The 18,306-nt window shown below is 41.1% G+C and overlaps 1 protein-coding gene across 2 annotated transcripts; it reads left to right on the top strand.

Annotated features, from left to right (window-relative positions):
• The first annotated feature begins 741 nt into the window (after positions 1-741).
• Positions 742-5,720, top strand: gprin3b (GPRIN family member 3b). 2 transcript variants are annotated; one of them, XM_061730634.1, is made up of 2 exons: positions 742-873; positions 2,947-5,720. In XM_061730634.1, the coding sequence occupies exon 2, from the start codon at positions 3,031-3,033 to the stop codon at positions 5,146-5,148; it is 2,118 nt and encodes a 705-aa protein (XP_061586618.1). In that variant the 5' UTR covers positions 742-873; positions 2,947-3,030; the 3' UTR covers positions 5,149-5,720. The 2 variants fall into 2 exon arrangements, with proteins under 2 accessions (XP_061586618.1, XP_061586609.1); XM_061730625.1 differs by having other exon boundaries at positions 750-1,181.
• The last annotated feature ends 12,586 nt before the right edge of the window (positions 5,721-18,306 follow it).

Raw genomic sequence — 18,306 nt, 5'->3', positions numbered from 1 at the left:
GAGAAGCTGGTCTGACAGCACATGATGGTCCAACATCTTACTGAGACACGTTACATGGTTTTCCCTCTTAGCCAGTGTCGATTATATCAAAAATATTAATTAAATGCATAAGTCCCAATAAAAAATCCTAGTTTAAATCTTTACAGACAATTTTGGACCAAGCTTTGATCCACAACAATTTTTGCTTTGGTTTGCCTCTTTAAGTACAGAAAGCACGACTGCAGTTCTAAGGTTGTACATGTCTGGAAGCTGTCCCTAACACTGTTTTCTTTTTTTCAGTCAGTTTTAGAGTCATGAAGGCTCTTCAGACTGTTTATTAACAGCCACCAATCAAGGAAATGTATCCACTGAGGGCAAATTAGTGATCACAGTTTTATTTGAACCTACTTCACCGCATTGGCCACATTTATCAGATGTGAATAGCCTGACAGACTTCCAATACCATCTTAGATTTCTCATCCTACCGTATTTATCTCACTTAGACTTTAACATGAACCAAGATTCATCCTCGAGACAGGCATATACCAAATCTAACCTTCAGTATGTCCTTGTTATAAAGTCATTTATCAATCCCTTAAGGCACACATAGAGGCAGTTGACTAACCCTCCCCTCCTCCTGCATGTATATTTGTGTCCATGAGGAATCTGAAATAATCCATTTGCAGTGCAGGTGACCCTCCTGTGGACGCCTGCGGCTGCGCGCTGCGTGCATGCTCTTCACCTCTCCCATTCATCCATTCATCCATTCATCCGCTGCACCACGCTGCCTGCCCTGCGAGGACCCGCTCATGCACCGCTCTGGGATACCAGATGGGAAACCACCGGCATGCCGCTTTTCATGAACGCCTCCCTCACTGAAAGCGTGAGCCATAGGTAACAAAGAGCTCGGAGGCAGCATCCATCCATCCATCCATCCATCCATCCATCCATCCATCCATCCACCCATCCATCCATCCATCGGTCGGTCGGCTGTGACTCATTGCGCACAGCCAGTCAGTCAGAGTGCTTGAATTTCTCACTTGACTGAGGAGGATCGATACCTCTTAAGACTCATTCTGGTGGAAGGCGGGGCTTGGTGTCACCGACATAGGGTTGAATTTTCCATATTCATTTCTAGGATTTAGTCTGATCTCACAAACACGGACGCGCAAAAACGGCGCCCTCCAGCACGGGACATCACGGTAAACCATCCTTTTTATTTATCTATTTGTACATGCATTTAAATCAGACTTGTATTCTGACCTTATAATCAGTGCATTTATGTAGTGCATTTATTCTACAAGGTCAAATCAACTCAGCAATTATGGTGTTGACCAAATGAGAGGCATGACATAGATCTTAATTGGCCTGGATAGGTGGAGTGCATCACTTGAATGCCGCATGTGTTGTTTTTTTTTTTTTTGCATCAATTTAACATTGTGCATGCATTCGTCTCCATCGCTGGACAAACTACTGCAGAGAAATAGGAGAAGAGAACAAATACAGGCACACGGGCGTTTAATTAACGAATACCCAAACACAGTCGGGATGTGCTTTCCATAAAATATGCGCTTTGAGGACAGACAGATTCGTGCAAATGTCTGAAACCTGTTCATGACCCAAACCAATAAACCGCTATTTTGTGTCTTTCGATCCTCAGCTGAAAATAATGCCATAAAAAAGCATATATGACATCAATTATCAGACATGAATATAACATAAAATTAACTATTTTGGTTGCTGTCCATCCCAAAGAAGAAACAATGAGACTTTAGTTTCATAGAAGATGAAACATCGCTCAACTATCGATCCGTGGTCCTTTTTTTCTCTTAAAGTAGTGCTTTATTATTGCAGATTCGTCTGATTCCCCATGTGTTTGATGTCTGATGAGTGACAGCGCACTCTTTGCAGTATTGCTCAGATGTCTTGGCATGTTCAGGAGTCAGACAGTGATGAGACCTTCATGAAGCCTTGGAGGGAAAATGTGTGTGACTGCAGTTCACAGTTTAGAATTTACATCACAATCATTACTGAATAAAAGAGGGATCTAAAGACAGATTTTTTCTTTTCGTTTCTTTTTTTTTAATGTCAAGGCAGCAGTAGGTCAGCTTTAAATGAATGCTTTCAGTGTGCAGTCGACTGACTTTTGCAGGATTATTTATAAAAGGTAAGCAGGGTAGATCAAAACCTACTTCTGGTAAACACACAATGCTCTACAATAAATGTTTAATGTGATTTTATTATTCAAATAATGATCAACAACAAACAGATTAATGCAATGTGTTTATGTGTTTACTGTTTGGTATTTATCACAGAACACAGTGATGGACGTTGGATTAAATCAAATTAGTATTACTGCCGTCTGAGGGTTTCATCTCATCTTTGAAGTTGCTTTTAGTGTCCCTTTATGTGCAGCAAAATACATTATTCAAGGTACATACCAACCAGCACTGATGCACTCCACCAAGCGTAGAATATATCTGCAGTTCTTCATCAAAATTTCTTTCTCATCTGCATGCACTTCCAGATGATACTTTGCTCCTTTTACTCACAGACTGGTAGCTTTGCTCCAATTTAGTGTGACACAGCACTTTCACTGCCTCTTTGGGGATATTACTGACTTTTTTGTTAACTATTCCCTTGTCCTTTGAAAGAGGTTAAAATATGTTGGAATTACATGACTAAAAAATATAGTAGCTGCATTTGATGAAATTAAGAAAAATATAATAATATAATATATAATATATAATAATGTGAAGTTTTTTGATAATTGGAATCACAGCTTATAATGATTAGATTAGGTTATAGGTAGTAGAATATTCTGGTGCTTGGCTCTTTATTCTACCAAAGATTATTTTATATCCGTCATACATAATCTAAAAGTCTTATCTGTGTATAATCACCCCAGTAATTTAATGATAAGTGTAAGGGTTAAACTGTGTCTCTGTTTCTGCTTTCTTCCCTCAGGGGACTGCATAAAGTGGCCGATTGCGCATCTGTCTCTGTCTTTGGATTGTGGCAATATTTAAAGACTGAAACACGGAATCCGACATGGGTACCAACCCAAAAAGGACAGTGACGGTCCAGATGGTGCCTCATCTGGCTGAGGTGGATTCACAGGGAAATAAAGAGTCTAATGCCAACTGGAGCAAAGATCCCCACCTCAAACTTTCTCAGGTTTGTCCAAAAGCCACACTCACAGCTCCTGACCAGCAGGATAACCTTTCTCTAATGACTGTTCCCACCGACCTCATCCCACATGTTCCAACAACAGCTTCCGAGGGAGGTGAGCTAGTCAACAGCACTGTGACAGACAAACCAGCACCCGGCAGTGGAAACCAGACAGAGTGTGAGGCTGTGACAGGTGGAGAGCAGCACCTGCCAAAATTGTCACCAACAGGCCAGTGTGTGGATGAGGCAGGAGGCGAGTTGAGGGATTCTAATGCCAACATTCAAAAGTTGAGCCCGGCTGGTGGAAAGGATGTGTGTCCGGCCGGTTTATCATCTGCTGTAACTGCAGCCTCAAAAGTCGACACGCATAACAATGACTGCAGAGTTAAAGAGCCGAACACAGCAGTGGGGCAGCAAGCGAAGCCGGCGTCCTCGACCAGAGATGCAGCGCCAGAGAGCCGTGGGAAAAAAGTTACTTCAGATGACAAAAATCTTAACATCGTCAGTGAGTTTAATAAAGAAGCATCTGGTTATCAAAAGGAAATTATGGGGGTTGTGTCAATTCCAAGCACGGATGCACCTACGCCACAGAAAACCGAAGCATCAGATCACTTACAAAGGTGTTCACCGAGCTCTGTTCATGTAGCGACGAATCACAAACAGAAACAGGAGCCTTTAACTCCCCTTTCTTCCACGACACCATTAAATGAGGGTGAAGTAACAGAAGGGATGTCCCCGAACGAGACTACAAGTTCAGCGCATCTAGAGAAGGATTCTCCAACACAAAAAGGACCACAAGACTCCCAAGATAAAAATCCGCCTGTGCCCTCACAGAAGGACCCCTCCACTCTGCTGCCGGTGACACAAAACATGCAAGCGTGTGGGCAGGTGGCTGAGGCAACCTGCCAGACTGTCACAGCTGTCTCTGTGCGAGAGCAGGAATGCAAGCGTTACAGGGAGGCTTCAACTATGACCTCGTCCCTATCGCCGGCCCCGGCCAAGAAGTGTCATGACATGGAGGTTCAGGCTGTGGCGAACACAACCAGTAAGGCCGTGGCTACAAGTCCAAGCCTGCTGCCCTGCGATGCGATCCGCAGGCCTAGCGCTGGCGCGGTCCACTGGGACGAGCCGCAGAGTTTGGCCGTGGTCTACCAGGTTAACGACGGCGTGGGTCTCCACCAGATCTACACAACACCCATATCCAGCTCCACTGATCAGACGTCAGAGAGACTCACTGTCGAGGCAGAGATGTGCCCTAGTCAAAGTACTGGTTTCCAGCAGCCTGACTCAAGTCTGGGAGCCAAACCGAAAGAAACGGGCTCGGTTCTGTGCAACATTCAGCCGGTCTATCAAATCAACATTGAACACAACAGTCAGAAGAAGCCGGGCGAGACAGGTGACCCGCAACATAAAAGTGCTGAAGCTCCTTCTCTCAAAGCGGGGACACCCCTGGGGACGGCCGCTGTTTCCAAATCTGGATTTGCTGACGGTAGCAACGCTGCGCTGTCTCAGGCTGTTGTTACGACCAAGACCGAGCAGGCCCTGATCACAGTAACCACAACAGCAGCAGCAGCACACCTCACAACCAAGTCAGATCATACTAAAAATAAGACTTCGAGGGTGACGAATTCTGGCCAGCAGAAGAAAGGGCCCCAGAGAAACGACAAGAAGGAGGACCAGTCAGGGAAGCAGAAAGGAAAAAGCGTCCATGATGTCCTCTGGGATGAACAGGGGATGACTTGGGAGGTTTACGGGGCTTCAGTGGACCCAGAATCCCTTGGTTTTGCCATTCAGAGTCACTTGCAGTGTAAAATCAGGGAGCAAGAGAAGAAACTGATAGCCCAGACCTCCTTCCGTAAGTCAATCTCGGCTGTTGATTCGCCGCAACTTGGTAAAAAGAACAAAAGGAGGCAGCAGAACATTTTCAGGTCAATGCTGCAAAATGTCAGACGGCCCAACTGCTGCGTGCGTCCCCCTCCCTCCTCTGTTCTGGAGTAGCACAGAACGGAGGTCGCCAGTGGCAGACTCCTCCCTTTCCCTAGAGGTCACCGTGTTTGTCCTCCCTTCGTCACGATTGCAATGCCAAGTGAAACAACGGGGCACCGATCCCCGTGAGTACGTATACTGGAATGTTGTAGCATAAAGAGTCAAAATATTTGTGGTGTCTGTGATCAAGCAAGATAGGATATAAAAGCATAAAATGGACATTTATAGACCTATTTTATAGAAATAGATGTTATCAAAAGAGAGAAAGGAGATTTTAACAAAGGCAATAATAAAAGGCATGCATCCTAGATTCAATGGCAGTTGTATGACTTAAAGTCCAGATTTGACCATAAATCACTAATCATGAGGTAAACAAATCATCTTATCATTTGTGCAAATATATATCAGCCAACATCTCATTATATTTGGTGCATTTTGCATATGTTTTTGAGGTGTTTTGAGACCCTAAATTTCTAAACTGGCTGTATTTTTTTCATGCATTCATTTGTTCTTGGCGTGTAAAATAAGGGAACTGTATGCATACGTAAATGGGCTGTCCAATTGCTGTTATTCTCTGGTTTTTCTATTAAAACAAGAAGAAAAACTATGCTGACTTTCACATATTTTTCATTTCTGTTGTGAAACTTTAAGCAGATTCAGTGGGACTCAACAGTGCCACTGCTAAGATAATAAGGGTTGATTAAACTGTGAAGCAAATGAGACGAACAAGAGAGAACAAGCAACAAATGATGAAACAGATCTAAATAGTTTCAAATCCTGGTTTTAAATGGATGTAAAGGTATATGTGTGTTGACTTACAGAAACTAAGCGGTTTTTCCAGTGTTTCTCATTGTTTACTTGTAGGAATTCAAGCAAAAGCTGATCACTTGAAAAACTAACATTGTGTGACCAGTTGGAATGGGGCATCATACATGTTGGCAAACTTAAATTTAAAACTTTACAAACAAATAAGAACAACACTAAATACGAACCTGTATTCTATAACAAATGCTAAGCACACTATTTTATGTTGAACACAATGATGATCAGCCTGTTATCAATATTATGGCAGAATGATCAACTAAATCTAGATGTCTAAGGGCCCGATTTACTAAGATCCTAAATAAAGAGTACTAAATTGCGTGTGCACTGAAAAAGTTTCCACGTGCTGTTGTTGTGTGTTTTGCGGGTGATCAACTAAGTTTGCGTGCGCAATTGATAACAGGTGCAAACAGCAGTATTTAAATGAGGTGTTGCGTTTCTTACGGTTTGCGAGCGCAAAATGAAATTTGACGAGTTGGAGTTAGAGATATTAGTGGAAGAGGCAAATTGTTGTGCCGTATTCAGCACCCCTGCCGTGAAAAGCACCCCCTCGTATATTCAATGATAAGTAGACCAAGAAAAAAAACAACACACTGACACTTCAATATATTTATATATACACACTCACACAAACACATACTTAGGAGTTTATATTATATATATTTACAAATATTATGGAAGACAACACAGTAAGCAGGCTATTAATTGATGACATCAATAACCATTTACTCAATTTTTGTTATCTGTGACTGTGATTGTGGGAAAGTATGACTATTGTGGAATCCATGAGCGCATTTAAACATGAATCATTAACACAAAACTGGACGCTAAACAGAACGTGACACAGAATGAGAATATCATTTTTGTCAGACGAGGGGGTGCTTTTCACGGCAGGGGTGCTGAATACGGCACAACACCGGGGTATGACTGCAGAACAAGTATAGGCGCACAATAAGAAACACTTTTTTCTCCATGAAAACACGTGATTTATTTATTATCACAAATAAAAAAATGAATGTGCCTCCTGTGGCAACCTTTTGCTGAATAATACTCGATTTAACATTCAAATAAAATATTTCTCCTTTTGCATGTGGAGAATTCTCACCACAAGTTGAGCCATCCCCACCCCAGTCCTCAAATCAGGCACCAATGGCATCCCTGCGTAATACTGGGCAGATTAGCACCTTCCTTTCGAACGTATTAAATACAGACGCAATCACAATCCCCGCAAAAACTTTCAGGCTTGGTAAATCTCATTGCGTGTGGTAAAAGGAGATATTTGCATTTTCCCCTCCCAGTATTTAGCGATTTCTGGCAGGTACGCCCCATATTGATTATTCATCAGGGCAAAAGTACTTAATGAATAGCGTGTGCTATTTTGCTCATTTGAGAGGCGCAGTCCTCTTTGCACGCTATTAGTAGATCAGCTTGCACATTGGTTTGCGGGTGATGTCAAGTTTGCACACGTTTTTACGCACGCAAACCTTTAGTAACTCAGGCCCTAAGAGTGGAGGCACAGGAATGTCTTAGATGAAGTCCAAAAAAAGAGGACAAATACCAAAAGATTAATCAATAACTCGGTAACATGGTGTTTTTCTCTAAAATCAGGGTGCTGGCTGGCTCGATTCCTGGTCTTAACCCTCCACATGTGAGTGTATTTGGACAAGACACAGAGAACCACGTTGCTTTTATTGGTGTGTGATTGTGTGTGGCAGAGAAAATCACTGAGAGAAAAACTACAGTGGGTACGGAAAGTATTCTGACCCCTTTAAATGTTTCCCTCTTGGTTTCATTGCTGGTATTTGCTAAAATCAAAAAAGTTCATTTTATTTCTCATTAATGTACACCCAGCACCCCATCTTGACAGAAGAAAACAGAAACGTAGACATTTTTGCAAGTTTATTAAAAAAGAAAAACTGAAATATCACATGGTTATAAGTAACCAGACCCTTTGCTCAGTATTGAATAGGAGCACCCTTTTGAGCGAGTACAGGCATGAGTCTTCTTGGGAATGATGAAGTTTTTCACACCTGGATTTGGGGATCCTCTCCAGTTCTGTCAGTTTGGATGGTGAATGTTGGTGGACAGTCATTTTCAAATCTCTCCAGAGATGCTCAATTGGGTTTAGGTCAGAGCTCTGGCTGGGCCAGACAAGAATGGTCAGAGTTGTTCGGAAGCCACTCCTCTGTTATTTTAGCCATGAGCTTAGGTCTTTGTCTTGTTGGAAGGTGAACCTTGGGCCCAGTCTGAGGTCCTGAGCACTCTGGAAGAGATTTTCTGCCAGGATCTCTGTACTTGGCCGCATTCATCTTTCCTTCAATTTCAACCAGTCGTTCTGTCCCATAGCATGATGCTGCCACCACCATGTTTCACTGTTTGGATTGTATTGGGCAGGTGATGAGCAGTGCCTGCTTTTCTCCACACATAGCGCTTAGAATTAACGCCAAAAAGTTCAATCTTGGTATCACCTCACAAGAGAATCTTATTTTTCTTAGTCAGGAAGTCATTGTCGTGTTTTTTGGCAAACTCTATGCGGGCTTTCATATGTCTTGCACTGAGAAAAGGCTTCTGTCAGCCCACTGTCAAGCCCCGACCTCATGATTCTCATTTGCTCTGACGTGCACTGTGAGCTGTTCGGTCTTATATAGACAGGTGTGGCCCTTTCCTAATCAAGTCCAATCAGTTTAATTAAACGCACCTGGACTCCAATGAAGGAGCAAAACCATCTCAAGGAGGATTAGGAGTTAAATTTAAGGAGTTAAATATGCTGGGTGTACATTAATGAGAAATAAAATGAACTTTTTTGATTTTGGGAAATGGCTGCGATGAAACAAAGAGGGAAAAATGTAAAGGGGTCTGAATACTTTCCGTACCCTCTGTACATACCGAGCATGAATATGAGCGTGTGAAGAGCTGAAAGTCTCTTAAAGAAACATTGGCGAGTGAAAACAACCTTGGGTCTATTAACAGATCTATTAACAGGTCTATTAACAGATGGGTGTAAACTTTCAATAGCGACCAAAGAGACGGGAATCTACTGCAAGAAGTTTTATATGAGAGTGGAGTATGTGTCGGGCAAAATGCTAATTATTGTTAACACAGGAGCCAAAGGGGCTATGTCAGAATAGATAGCTACTCTGAAAAGAATTTGAGACTCTACAAATCCTTTGAACTATACGTGTACATAAAGTGCATACAAACAACTGATCATACAGGAAGGTCTCCTGGTCCCAGCCACCATGTCACAAGTCTAACTACTTTCAATAGAAACAAGAAGAGGAGAGCTTTTGCCCTTTTCTTTCTATTTTGACATACATATCTAACCTAACCCATAGTTGAACTGCAATTTCACTTAAAATAGCAATTTACTTTTGACATATCCCAGTTTCCCCTGTGTTAATATTATTGCTGTTTTGCTGCAGAAGAAAATTCCACTCTCACTCAAAACTGCTTCAATTCACTCTTTTCTGTTTGTTTTTTTGGTCCCTGATGGAAGTTCAACTACTAATAGGCCTAGGGTTGTGTTTAACTCCAGAATGTTCATTGAAAGTGTAAAAGTGCTTCGAGCAGTGAGGAAGACTAGGAGGGCCTTACATAAATGCAGCCCTTTTAACATTACCATGTCTGCTACGGCTGCAGGCAACACGAGGGCTGCTAACAGGAGATGGAGGCTGACAGTCTGGAGCTGTTGGAGCTGAAGGTCGCTCAGTTTTACACTGTGTTGGAGAAATTAGCATCAAACAGAATTCTTGATCATTAACAGGTCTGAGTACTTTATTAATAGATGTAACTTTTCTCCCAACTATTTCCTTTTCATTGACAAAGAAGTGACTGTAGCCCTGCAGTTTCTTATTAAAGCCCACAGACAAAGATTGTAAACACTAATTCAGTCATGGAAAATATTCAAAATGACTTGCTGAGGAACACAGACAAACAGTTCAATTTAGCAGAAAAAAAATAGATAAAAATGTCAGCGTGAAAAGCTCAAAGGTAAACTTTGAGTGCAAAATATTGTACAGTTACTGTGGTCAGTTAACCAATAATCGTAGATAAGTGTGGTGCAGCAGCGTAAAGCTGTTATTAGAGTCAAGTAACACCCAAAAATACATGTAAAGTAAGAAGTTTTGTATCATCCTATGTGAGGAAACAGCATCGTCCTGGTAGTTTCTGTAAAATTACATAAAACCTACAGCTATCCTATTGAAATGTGCTATAAACCCATATACAGAACAATACTGTTGAAATAATAATAAATAGTAATTATTTATCAGTCAATGCGTTTACATGCACTAAGAGAAAGTCGAATTGTTGCCTTAATCCGACCGATATCACATTTTTAAAAGCCATATATACACCTTAGCCGCGCTGTAGTCGAAACAAACTGAAGCTCTTGAGATCTAACTATTAGTGCCAGATAATGCGTCGTAATTCCAGTTATTCCGGCATGTATACGCAACCCAAGCTTAGCCGAGCTCGTGACTGCCCCGTGCCTCCCCCTTCCTGAAGTGAAGACACTGCAAAACCAGAATATCAACACAGTAGGAGAAGAAGAAGACGACAAAAGTGTGGGTGGCACCACCTAGCATCGCGGAGTTATACGCACCTCACTCAATAATCAATTGTCTTCTCATGTACGTATACTTGGATTTCTGGGATGAGAGATGAAAACATTAAAGATAGGGTAAGAGATTTCTGGACGATATCATGTCTGGATGACGTCACATGCCCCACAAGAAAACACACTATGGCTAACTATGGCTAGTTAATGGATGGTAAAGATGAATTCAGTGCATGTGGGAAAAAGTTATTATGGGTAAGAAACTGTTGTATTTCTTACCCTGTCTTTAAATAAACTTAACTGAAACTGAAAACTGAAACCAGCAGAGACTAACGCAGCCAGGCAATACAGATTAATGTACAGCATTATGGGTTTCCTAAATCAAACAATTCCCAAAGAGGAAGCAGCTTATCCCATTTCACTTCAAGAGTTTCTGAAATTCTTCTGTCTGATTCACTGCAGTCTTAAGGATCTGCAATGTAAGGATGAAGTGCCCATTGCAGCCGTTCGAATATCTCTGTTTTCTCACACAATAAAGTATAAATACGCGAACGAAAGGCTCAGTCATGTGGAACGAGAAGTGTTGCCGCAGAGCAATTTTCTCCTTGTGATTTTCAATCAGACTCAAGAAAAATAGTCTTAACATTATGTTTGGAGTGGTCAAAAGAAAGAAGGCTTAGAACAAAAATTGCCGGCTTTAGTTTTATTTTATCCCCCCCCCCCAACATAGGAAATTGACTATTGTTTTATTGTACCGTCAGTAATAGAGATTTTAACAATATATTTCTGCTGCAGCTTATTGTCAAGAGGTTAGCAGACAAGATAAAGGACAGGATTGCAGCTTAATTCAGGATTTTGAAGCGAGACGAGTGAAAACAGGACAGTCACTGGAGCAGGGAGACGCTCAAACTGCATGTGATGAACAGAAATACTTGGGTATTTGAGTTTTGGAGCGATGTTGAGGATGTTGCAGTTCATTATGTCAAAGAGAGTTTGATTCACTTCCATACACTTCAGTTTATATATATTTTGCTAACTACAAACAAAAGTCATCATAAGACCCTTAAATTCCACATTGTAATTTAGGTATGATCCAATTCGCTCCAATTGTGTCCAAAATTCATATAATGCCAAATAATAATAATAATAATAATAATAATAATAATAATAATAATAATTCGGATAATGAGATGGACAATGGATGGATGGATGGATAATAATAATAATAATAATAATAATAATAATAATAATAATAATAATAATAATAATAATAATAATAATAATAATAATAATAATAATAATAATAATAATAATAATAATAATAATAAAAAATAAAACCCAGCCTACCTAAGGCAACCAAGAGACTGCACTGGATCTATATTATATATACTCAAAGTTCTTGTCCTGAGCAGGCCCGAGGTGACAGTAGAGGGGAAAAAACTATGATGAACAGAATGGAACTGAACCAGACTCAGGGAGGGTGGTCATCTGTCTCTACAGATTTGAGGTCTGAGATGACAGGAAAGATACATTAGTCCAGGGATATCTGCTTGTGAGACACAAGAGAATAATATATATTACAATAATGATGACATTATTATATGTACAAGTAAAGTAATAAGAACCGAGCTCCTACTATAAACCTTATTATACATTTAAAGGAGCTAAACAATAACTGGTTCCACAAGAGAGGAGCCTCACTCCTGAAGGCACTTTTGGAAACCCTATGCCATCCAGTCTGAGAGAAAAGTGCTCTGTTGGGATGATGTGGAACTGCGAGTTCTGTAAAATAAAAAGAAGCCCTGTAGGACTTTTCATGTCTGAAGATGATTTCTAAAATGTTATCCTGGATTTAATAGGAAGCTAGTGAGGAGAAAGTAAGCTTGAGGGAACGCAATATCTCCTGATAATCCTCATCAGAACTCTCGCTGCACTATTTTGGATCAGCTGAAGGCTGCTCAGAATAATTTTAGGACATCTTAAAAGTTGTCGTTGGCACCGTAGAGTGTCTATTTTCCAAACTCAAACTTTGCATAGTTCTGTGGAAGCCTTTATATGTTTTTTTTTTTTTTTTTTTTTTTTTCAAATTCTAAGCATTTAACACAGGAACATGTTTACAATCGCTATGGTCAGTTAAACCAAATGCAGGATCCCGATTTTGAGTTTCTAACTTGTAAAAATAAAAATGTATGTAAACATTCGAGTTGCAATTCAGAAGAAAGCTGTAACAGTGTTTTCGTCCGTGGGAAAATTAATTGTCAGCTATATTAATAATTGTGAGAGTTGGCTCTCTGCTTGTTTGTATCACATGACAGTGATTAAAATGTTGCTCTGGTTTTGGCAAAATTTCAGGATTTGCATGTGAGTTTTAGGGAAGTTGTCACTGATGTGCTTTTTAATAATTTATATAAACAATTTATGAGTATGTAGATGTTTATTGCTTGAAATAACTAAATGTCAAATTCATTAGTAATAAAAATAACTGTTAGTTAAAAACAAGGAAATACATTACACTGTTTGAAATGATAAGAAATAAACAAGAGCTGCCCTGACAGAGAGGATGAGGTATTGAAGCTTGTATAAAACCTGAGAAATGCTAGTAATGTCAAGGAGAACCTCTGAGTCTGAAGATCAGACCAAAGTTGGTTTTAAGGTTGTCTGGACAGACTATACGCACTGACAAGTTTGTGTGGCTATTTCATCATTGCAAGGCTTTGATTATTGGTGGTCGTGCCATAAGTTGCATGAAAGGTTCCTTAAAGTTGCACAAAAATCTTCATTAACTCAATTCCTATACTGATATTTGATCTGATAAGTCTTTATTATTTAATGTGTGACTTTTGGCCAGTTCTGAGACGTTACGTGTTATTGCTTTGTTGGAAGTGTTGGATTTTTTTTCAAGCGTACTTCTTTCAAAAGCCTTGATATTCACCGAAACACTTCCCATCAGTGTGAATGTTCTGTCCCGGCTGGTGTAACACTAATTCTGGGCGACTGCTGTTACTGTCTTAACAAGCATGTCACTTCATGTTAATGTCAGGACGTGATAGCAGGGACGAAAAAGTCCTCTCTACCCGTAGCAGTGCCGTGAAATGTCACAACGTGTAATGAATAACACAGTCTGAAGTGTCTAATCCCGGTGCCCATGTCTTTTTGATCCATTAGGATGAGAGGGTGCAGTGAGCCACTGAGTTGTGCTGCTCTGTCCCAACGTACCTGCTCAGATTTTTGTAGGATCAAGAGCCAGTGATGTATCTGGTGATAGCAGTGACCTCGCTCCACAATAAATAAATCAATACATGAAAGAAATAAAAATAAATGTGATTAAAGAGATTCTACAGAGATGAAAGAGGACGCAATGCCGATTTTTCGTAAATTCCTCTCTTCAAGTCACAGCTGAAAGTCTGATTCTTTCACCCCTGCTTTAATTACCTGTGCTTTCATTTTTAATTACCCCAAACTCATTGTGTCATTATAACAGGCCTGGGTTATCACTGGGGAAGGTTTCCTTTCAGAGGTGAGGAACAGGAAGAAGGATATTGAAGCCACACATTAACGGAGAGAGAATGAACAGTGTGAGTGTGAGTTGTATTGTTCACGCTCGGTGGCCCGAGTCACATGTCGCAACATTGCAGGTTCAAATCTGGCCCAGAACTATTGTCAATATTGGCAAGTTTCCTCCATGTAAACAGCATTACTGGTATCAACTCAAAAGACTGTTGCAGGATCACCTGTGGTTCGGCCTTTAACTGTTTTTATCGTCTTTAAACTTACAAGGTGTTGAAGCCTTAGGGTGAGAGCTCCAAGTTGTTCACATGGCAAACACAGAAACAGTTTTAAATAAACTATTATCTCACAAATATATAACCTGTAACCCTGTGCGGTGTAAGACAATGCTTAATCACAACAGTACAGCTCTCATATGCAGCATGAGCGGGAAATAATAATCTCTCAAGTGTCGCCACTTAACAAGGAAACTCCCGGCCCATGTGTCAGAATCTACAATTAAAGACTGATGGTCCATGAGAGGAAGCAGGAGCCTCTTGTTACAGCCTAAGGGCCTCCATTGACTCACGCTGAGGTGCTGAATCTAATGGCATCTACTACTGTGGCCGAGCTGATGAGCTCAGGGGAGACGGTGGTGCAAATTGATTTGCTCTTATTAGAGATTAAAAAAATCATATAAAAAAAGTGAGAAGGAGAGATGTTATTATTATTATTGCTTTTCTGCATGTTTAATTCAAAGAAATTGTGTATAAATTCAAAATCAACCTTTCGGATCTCATACCTTGAGTAACGGCGCCCGTAGATTGGATGCTTGGATGAGAAATTGAGGGCAGCAGCAGCAGCAGGATCAGGAGCGGCAGCATTTCTGAGCTATAATTGAAGTCGTGCAGACAAGTTGCAGCGGTATTGGGATTTGAAAGCTGCTTGCATTGACCCAGTTAGCTTAATAAACACACAAGCTTCCCAAATTCACATAGAAACCCTCATTGGAAGCCTTGAAGATGATGCAGTACCTGGAGAGAAGCAATTATCCAGACCGTCATCACGATTAAACATATCCTCTCACCGATACTTCTGGAACTTCTGTCCAGGGGGGTGGGTGTTTGTTTGTAATGAACATAGATAAAATTTTAAGATTTTGGAATGGGTATCCGGAGATTTTTCGTTCAACATCACATTATTCTACCATCTGTATTGGTTAAATGGTTTGTGCCTTCATCATGAACTTTCACTCCCCTTCCCTTCATCCCAGACACCCTTTTTCTCTCTTTGATGACAACAAAGCACCCAGAGTCTGTAACAGTGAGGTAATTAATGCTTCTGCTGGCGCCCTCCCTGCGGGACGATTTCCATAAAATGAACATCTGCTCCTCTCCCTTTCACGTCCTCATATTGTTTTAGTCTGATATCTGGTAGTTATAGCCACTCTTTTCCCACTGGCGTTTGTGGCCTACATTTGTTTGCAGTGCAGTCTTTGCCTGTGTGTGAGTGTTTGCTTGTCAAATAATTCAAGTTTTCTGCAGCAAAGCCCAAAGCTGCAGAACGACTCTCTTCCCGGCAGCGTGTGCTCGCCGTCTACTGACACTTTCTGTCTGCGCATCTCAAGGCAAAAAGGCAAGCTTATTCACGTTTAACCTTTCGACAGGGGAATGTGTGGGGTTAGATGCATGTGAACCATCATACTGTATGTGCACACATGCACTAAAAATCATGTTCCCCGGCTTCATTATTGCTTTATTATGGCTTATGGCTGACCGTAAATCACATCTCCAAAATAAACACAGATAAAGGTGAAACAGAAAAGAGGAAAGAGAAGTGAGGCGTACAGTAGGTCCAGTGATAGATACACGTATATGAAGGTGATGTAGAAACATTTAATTTAATCAACAAAAAGTTTAGGGTATCATTCTGCTTGAAGAACAATCTTTTCTATTGTCCTCAGTATACCCTAGGTTTGTTTTTTTTTTATATCTATAACATAAATCTTGAGGAAAAAATGTAGTAACAATGAGGACACAATGCTGCTTCATATTCTTAGCCAAAATGAGTCCAGAGGATCATTACGAAAATACCACATATGACTAAAGATTCACTCAAATATGAAAATCCTCCTCGTGAAACTCATTACTTCCAACTTCACTGCTTTTGTTACTATGGGCTGTTACTCCTCGGTGTCTGCAATACTGCAAAGCAAATTACAGTGATCCTGCTCTTCCTTTATATAAATAGGTGTGAGATGAAAATCTGCCTGTTCTGTTTCAAGAAGCAACCAGGAACCGCCTCCCCGTCTCCTTCAAACCAGTCTCCATCATGGCCCTAAGTGGCCTATTGCATGCTTTTTTGAAATGAGACCATGATTCATAAAATGGCCATGACACATTTTGCTTGTTAGAGCCGACAGCTAAGTCTGTTTTGTAGACTTTATTCTTCCAAGTGTGTTCTTGATTGATGACCCTAACCGTCAGTCGTTTATTCCAGGCTATTTGAAATCTCTTAATGATACATTTGATGAATGTCGCTGAACTTCTCAGCTTTTAAAAACAATCATAAATTTCAAAACTATTTATTCCAGAGTTTGGCACATCTTTCTGGGTTGAAGCTAATGCAGAGCTAAGACAGTGGCAGACCACTTGAGGCTGGCTCCAAAAGTGAGTCATTCTCTACTGACCCCCATGTTAAAATATCTTTGCAGCTGAAATAAACATATTTACAGCCTGGTTTTTTAAAAAAAAAGGCCAATACTTTACTATCGGCACTGACTTTTGATTGGAAGCCAGCACAGTCAATGGCTAGCTGTCATCACTTTAGCTGCTCAGCAGTGGTGCCTGTGAGCATAACTGTGGTGTTATTAAAGACCTAACAGAATTCATATTTGGTTGTGATGTTTATTTCACTAACAGAGCACAGTTACCTGAAAGGCTCCAAGACTGAAACTTAGCCGAGAGCAGGCACCTTGCGTTAACCGAGTGTCGGCTAAATGGCAAATATTCATTGGCAGCTCCACAGCGGTACTAGAGTCGATGGGCTGGAGAAGCCACGGCGGATCCTATGGAAGTCTGCTGGACAACAGTCAGTCATCCTGCAACGGCGTGAGGGTTGCCCTACTGCTATACCCCTACTGCAAAGGGTCTAACAAAGCCAGGTGACCACAGCTCCTAGCTAACCTCTGCCAGCTGCTCGGACAGATTTCATAAGGATGAATGTCGTGACCAGTGTTGTGCATGAACGCGTTCAAATGAACGCGTTCATTGAACACGTTCATTTCTGTGAGAACGTTGAACTGAACGCAACATATTTACACATAAAGAACTTGAACGTGAACTTGTTCATTCTGCAGATCATGAACTGGAATTTGATCTGTTCAGATTATGTGAGTTTCACTGTTTAGGTCCAATTATTACGGAATAATCCTTCTTATTTCACCAGCGGGCGGCGCGCACATTTAAAATGCTCGACGAGCCCGTTGCAGTCTTTACAAATGTAGGCTGATTTATGGTTCCACGTTACACCTACGTACGCGGTGTGCGGACCGTATGGTTCGCGTCACCGCGTACCTTACGCCGTAGTCTTCGCCGTCGATTTAACGCTGAACCATAAATCAGCCTTGACTGGTGAAGAGAGACGTTGCAGACGCAGCGTCAGCGAGCCGTCAGATGATGATCCGCTTATTATTATCTGCGGGAATTTTACACATCGTCTCCCAAAGAGTCTGACGGTAGGAAACTAACCTTTCTGTGCAAATTATGTCCACCTGCGCTGAGAAAACAAGTCTGAGCGTCTGCCTCGTCAACTTCAAATTTGAAACGTCATGTGGAGTTAAAGCATCCGCCCAGTGGGAGAAAATATCTGCGAGTCCTTAACAATCAAAAAAGTTCCAGAAAGACCAAGAGGTCTGATTTCCCAGTGACAGGTAGACAAATTGATAATGCACTACAATGTTGGAGATTTACAGCCTCTGAATAAAGTTGAAAATCCACTAGAACAATACATGATTGTATTCAGCAGGGGTCTCCAACCCTGTCCTGCATGTTTTAGATGTTTTCTTGCATCATCACACCTGATTCTAATTAATGGTCGTCATCAGCTTGTCATCCAGGTCTGCACAAGTCTGTTAATGACAGTCATTTATATCAGGGTTCTGAGGGGAAATATCTAAAACATGCAGGACAGGGGGTCCTGAGGACCAGGGTTGAAGACCACTGGTATACGGTAAACGGTTTAAGATTGGGGGGGATTGGGGGGGGCGTTTCATTCGTACTTCTCACCTAAAAATATTGAAATGA

This window comes from Cololabis saira, chromosome 1 (genome assembly GCF_033807715.1).
Source record: "Cololabis saira isolate AMF1-May2022 chromosome 1, fColSai1.1, whole genome shotgun sequence".
Taxonomy (NCBI): Eukaryota; Metazoa; Chordata; class Actinopteri; order Beloniformes; family Belonidae; genus Cololabis; species Cololabis saira.
The sequence above is the reverse complement of the archived record's forward strand: the minus strand, read 5'-3'. Positions and strand labels throughout refer to the sequence as shown.

What these genes read in the sequence shown, in the direction of transcription:
- gprin3b (XM_061730634.1), top strand. Translation starts at nt 3,031, where the DNA reads ATGGGTACCAACCCAAAAAGGACAGTGACGGTCCAGATGGTGCCTCAT.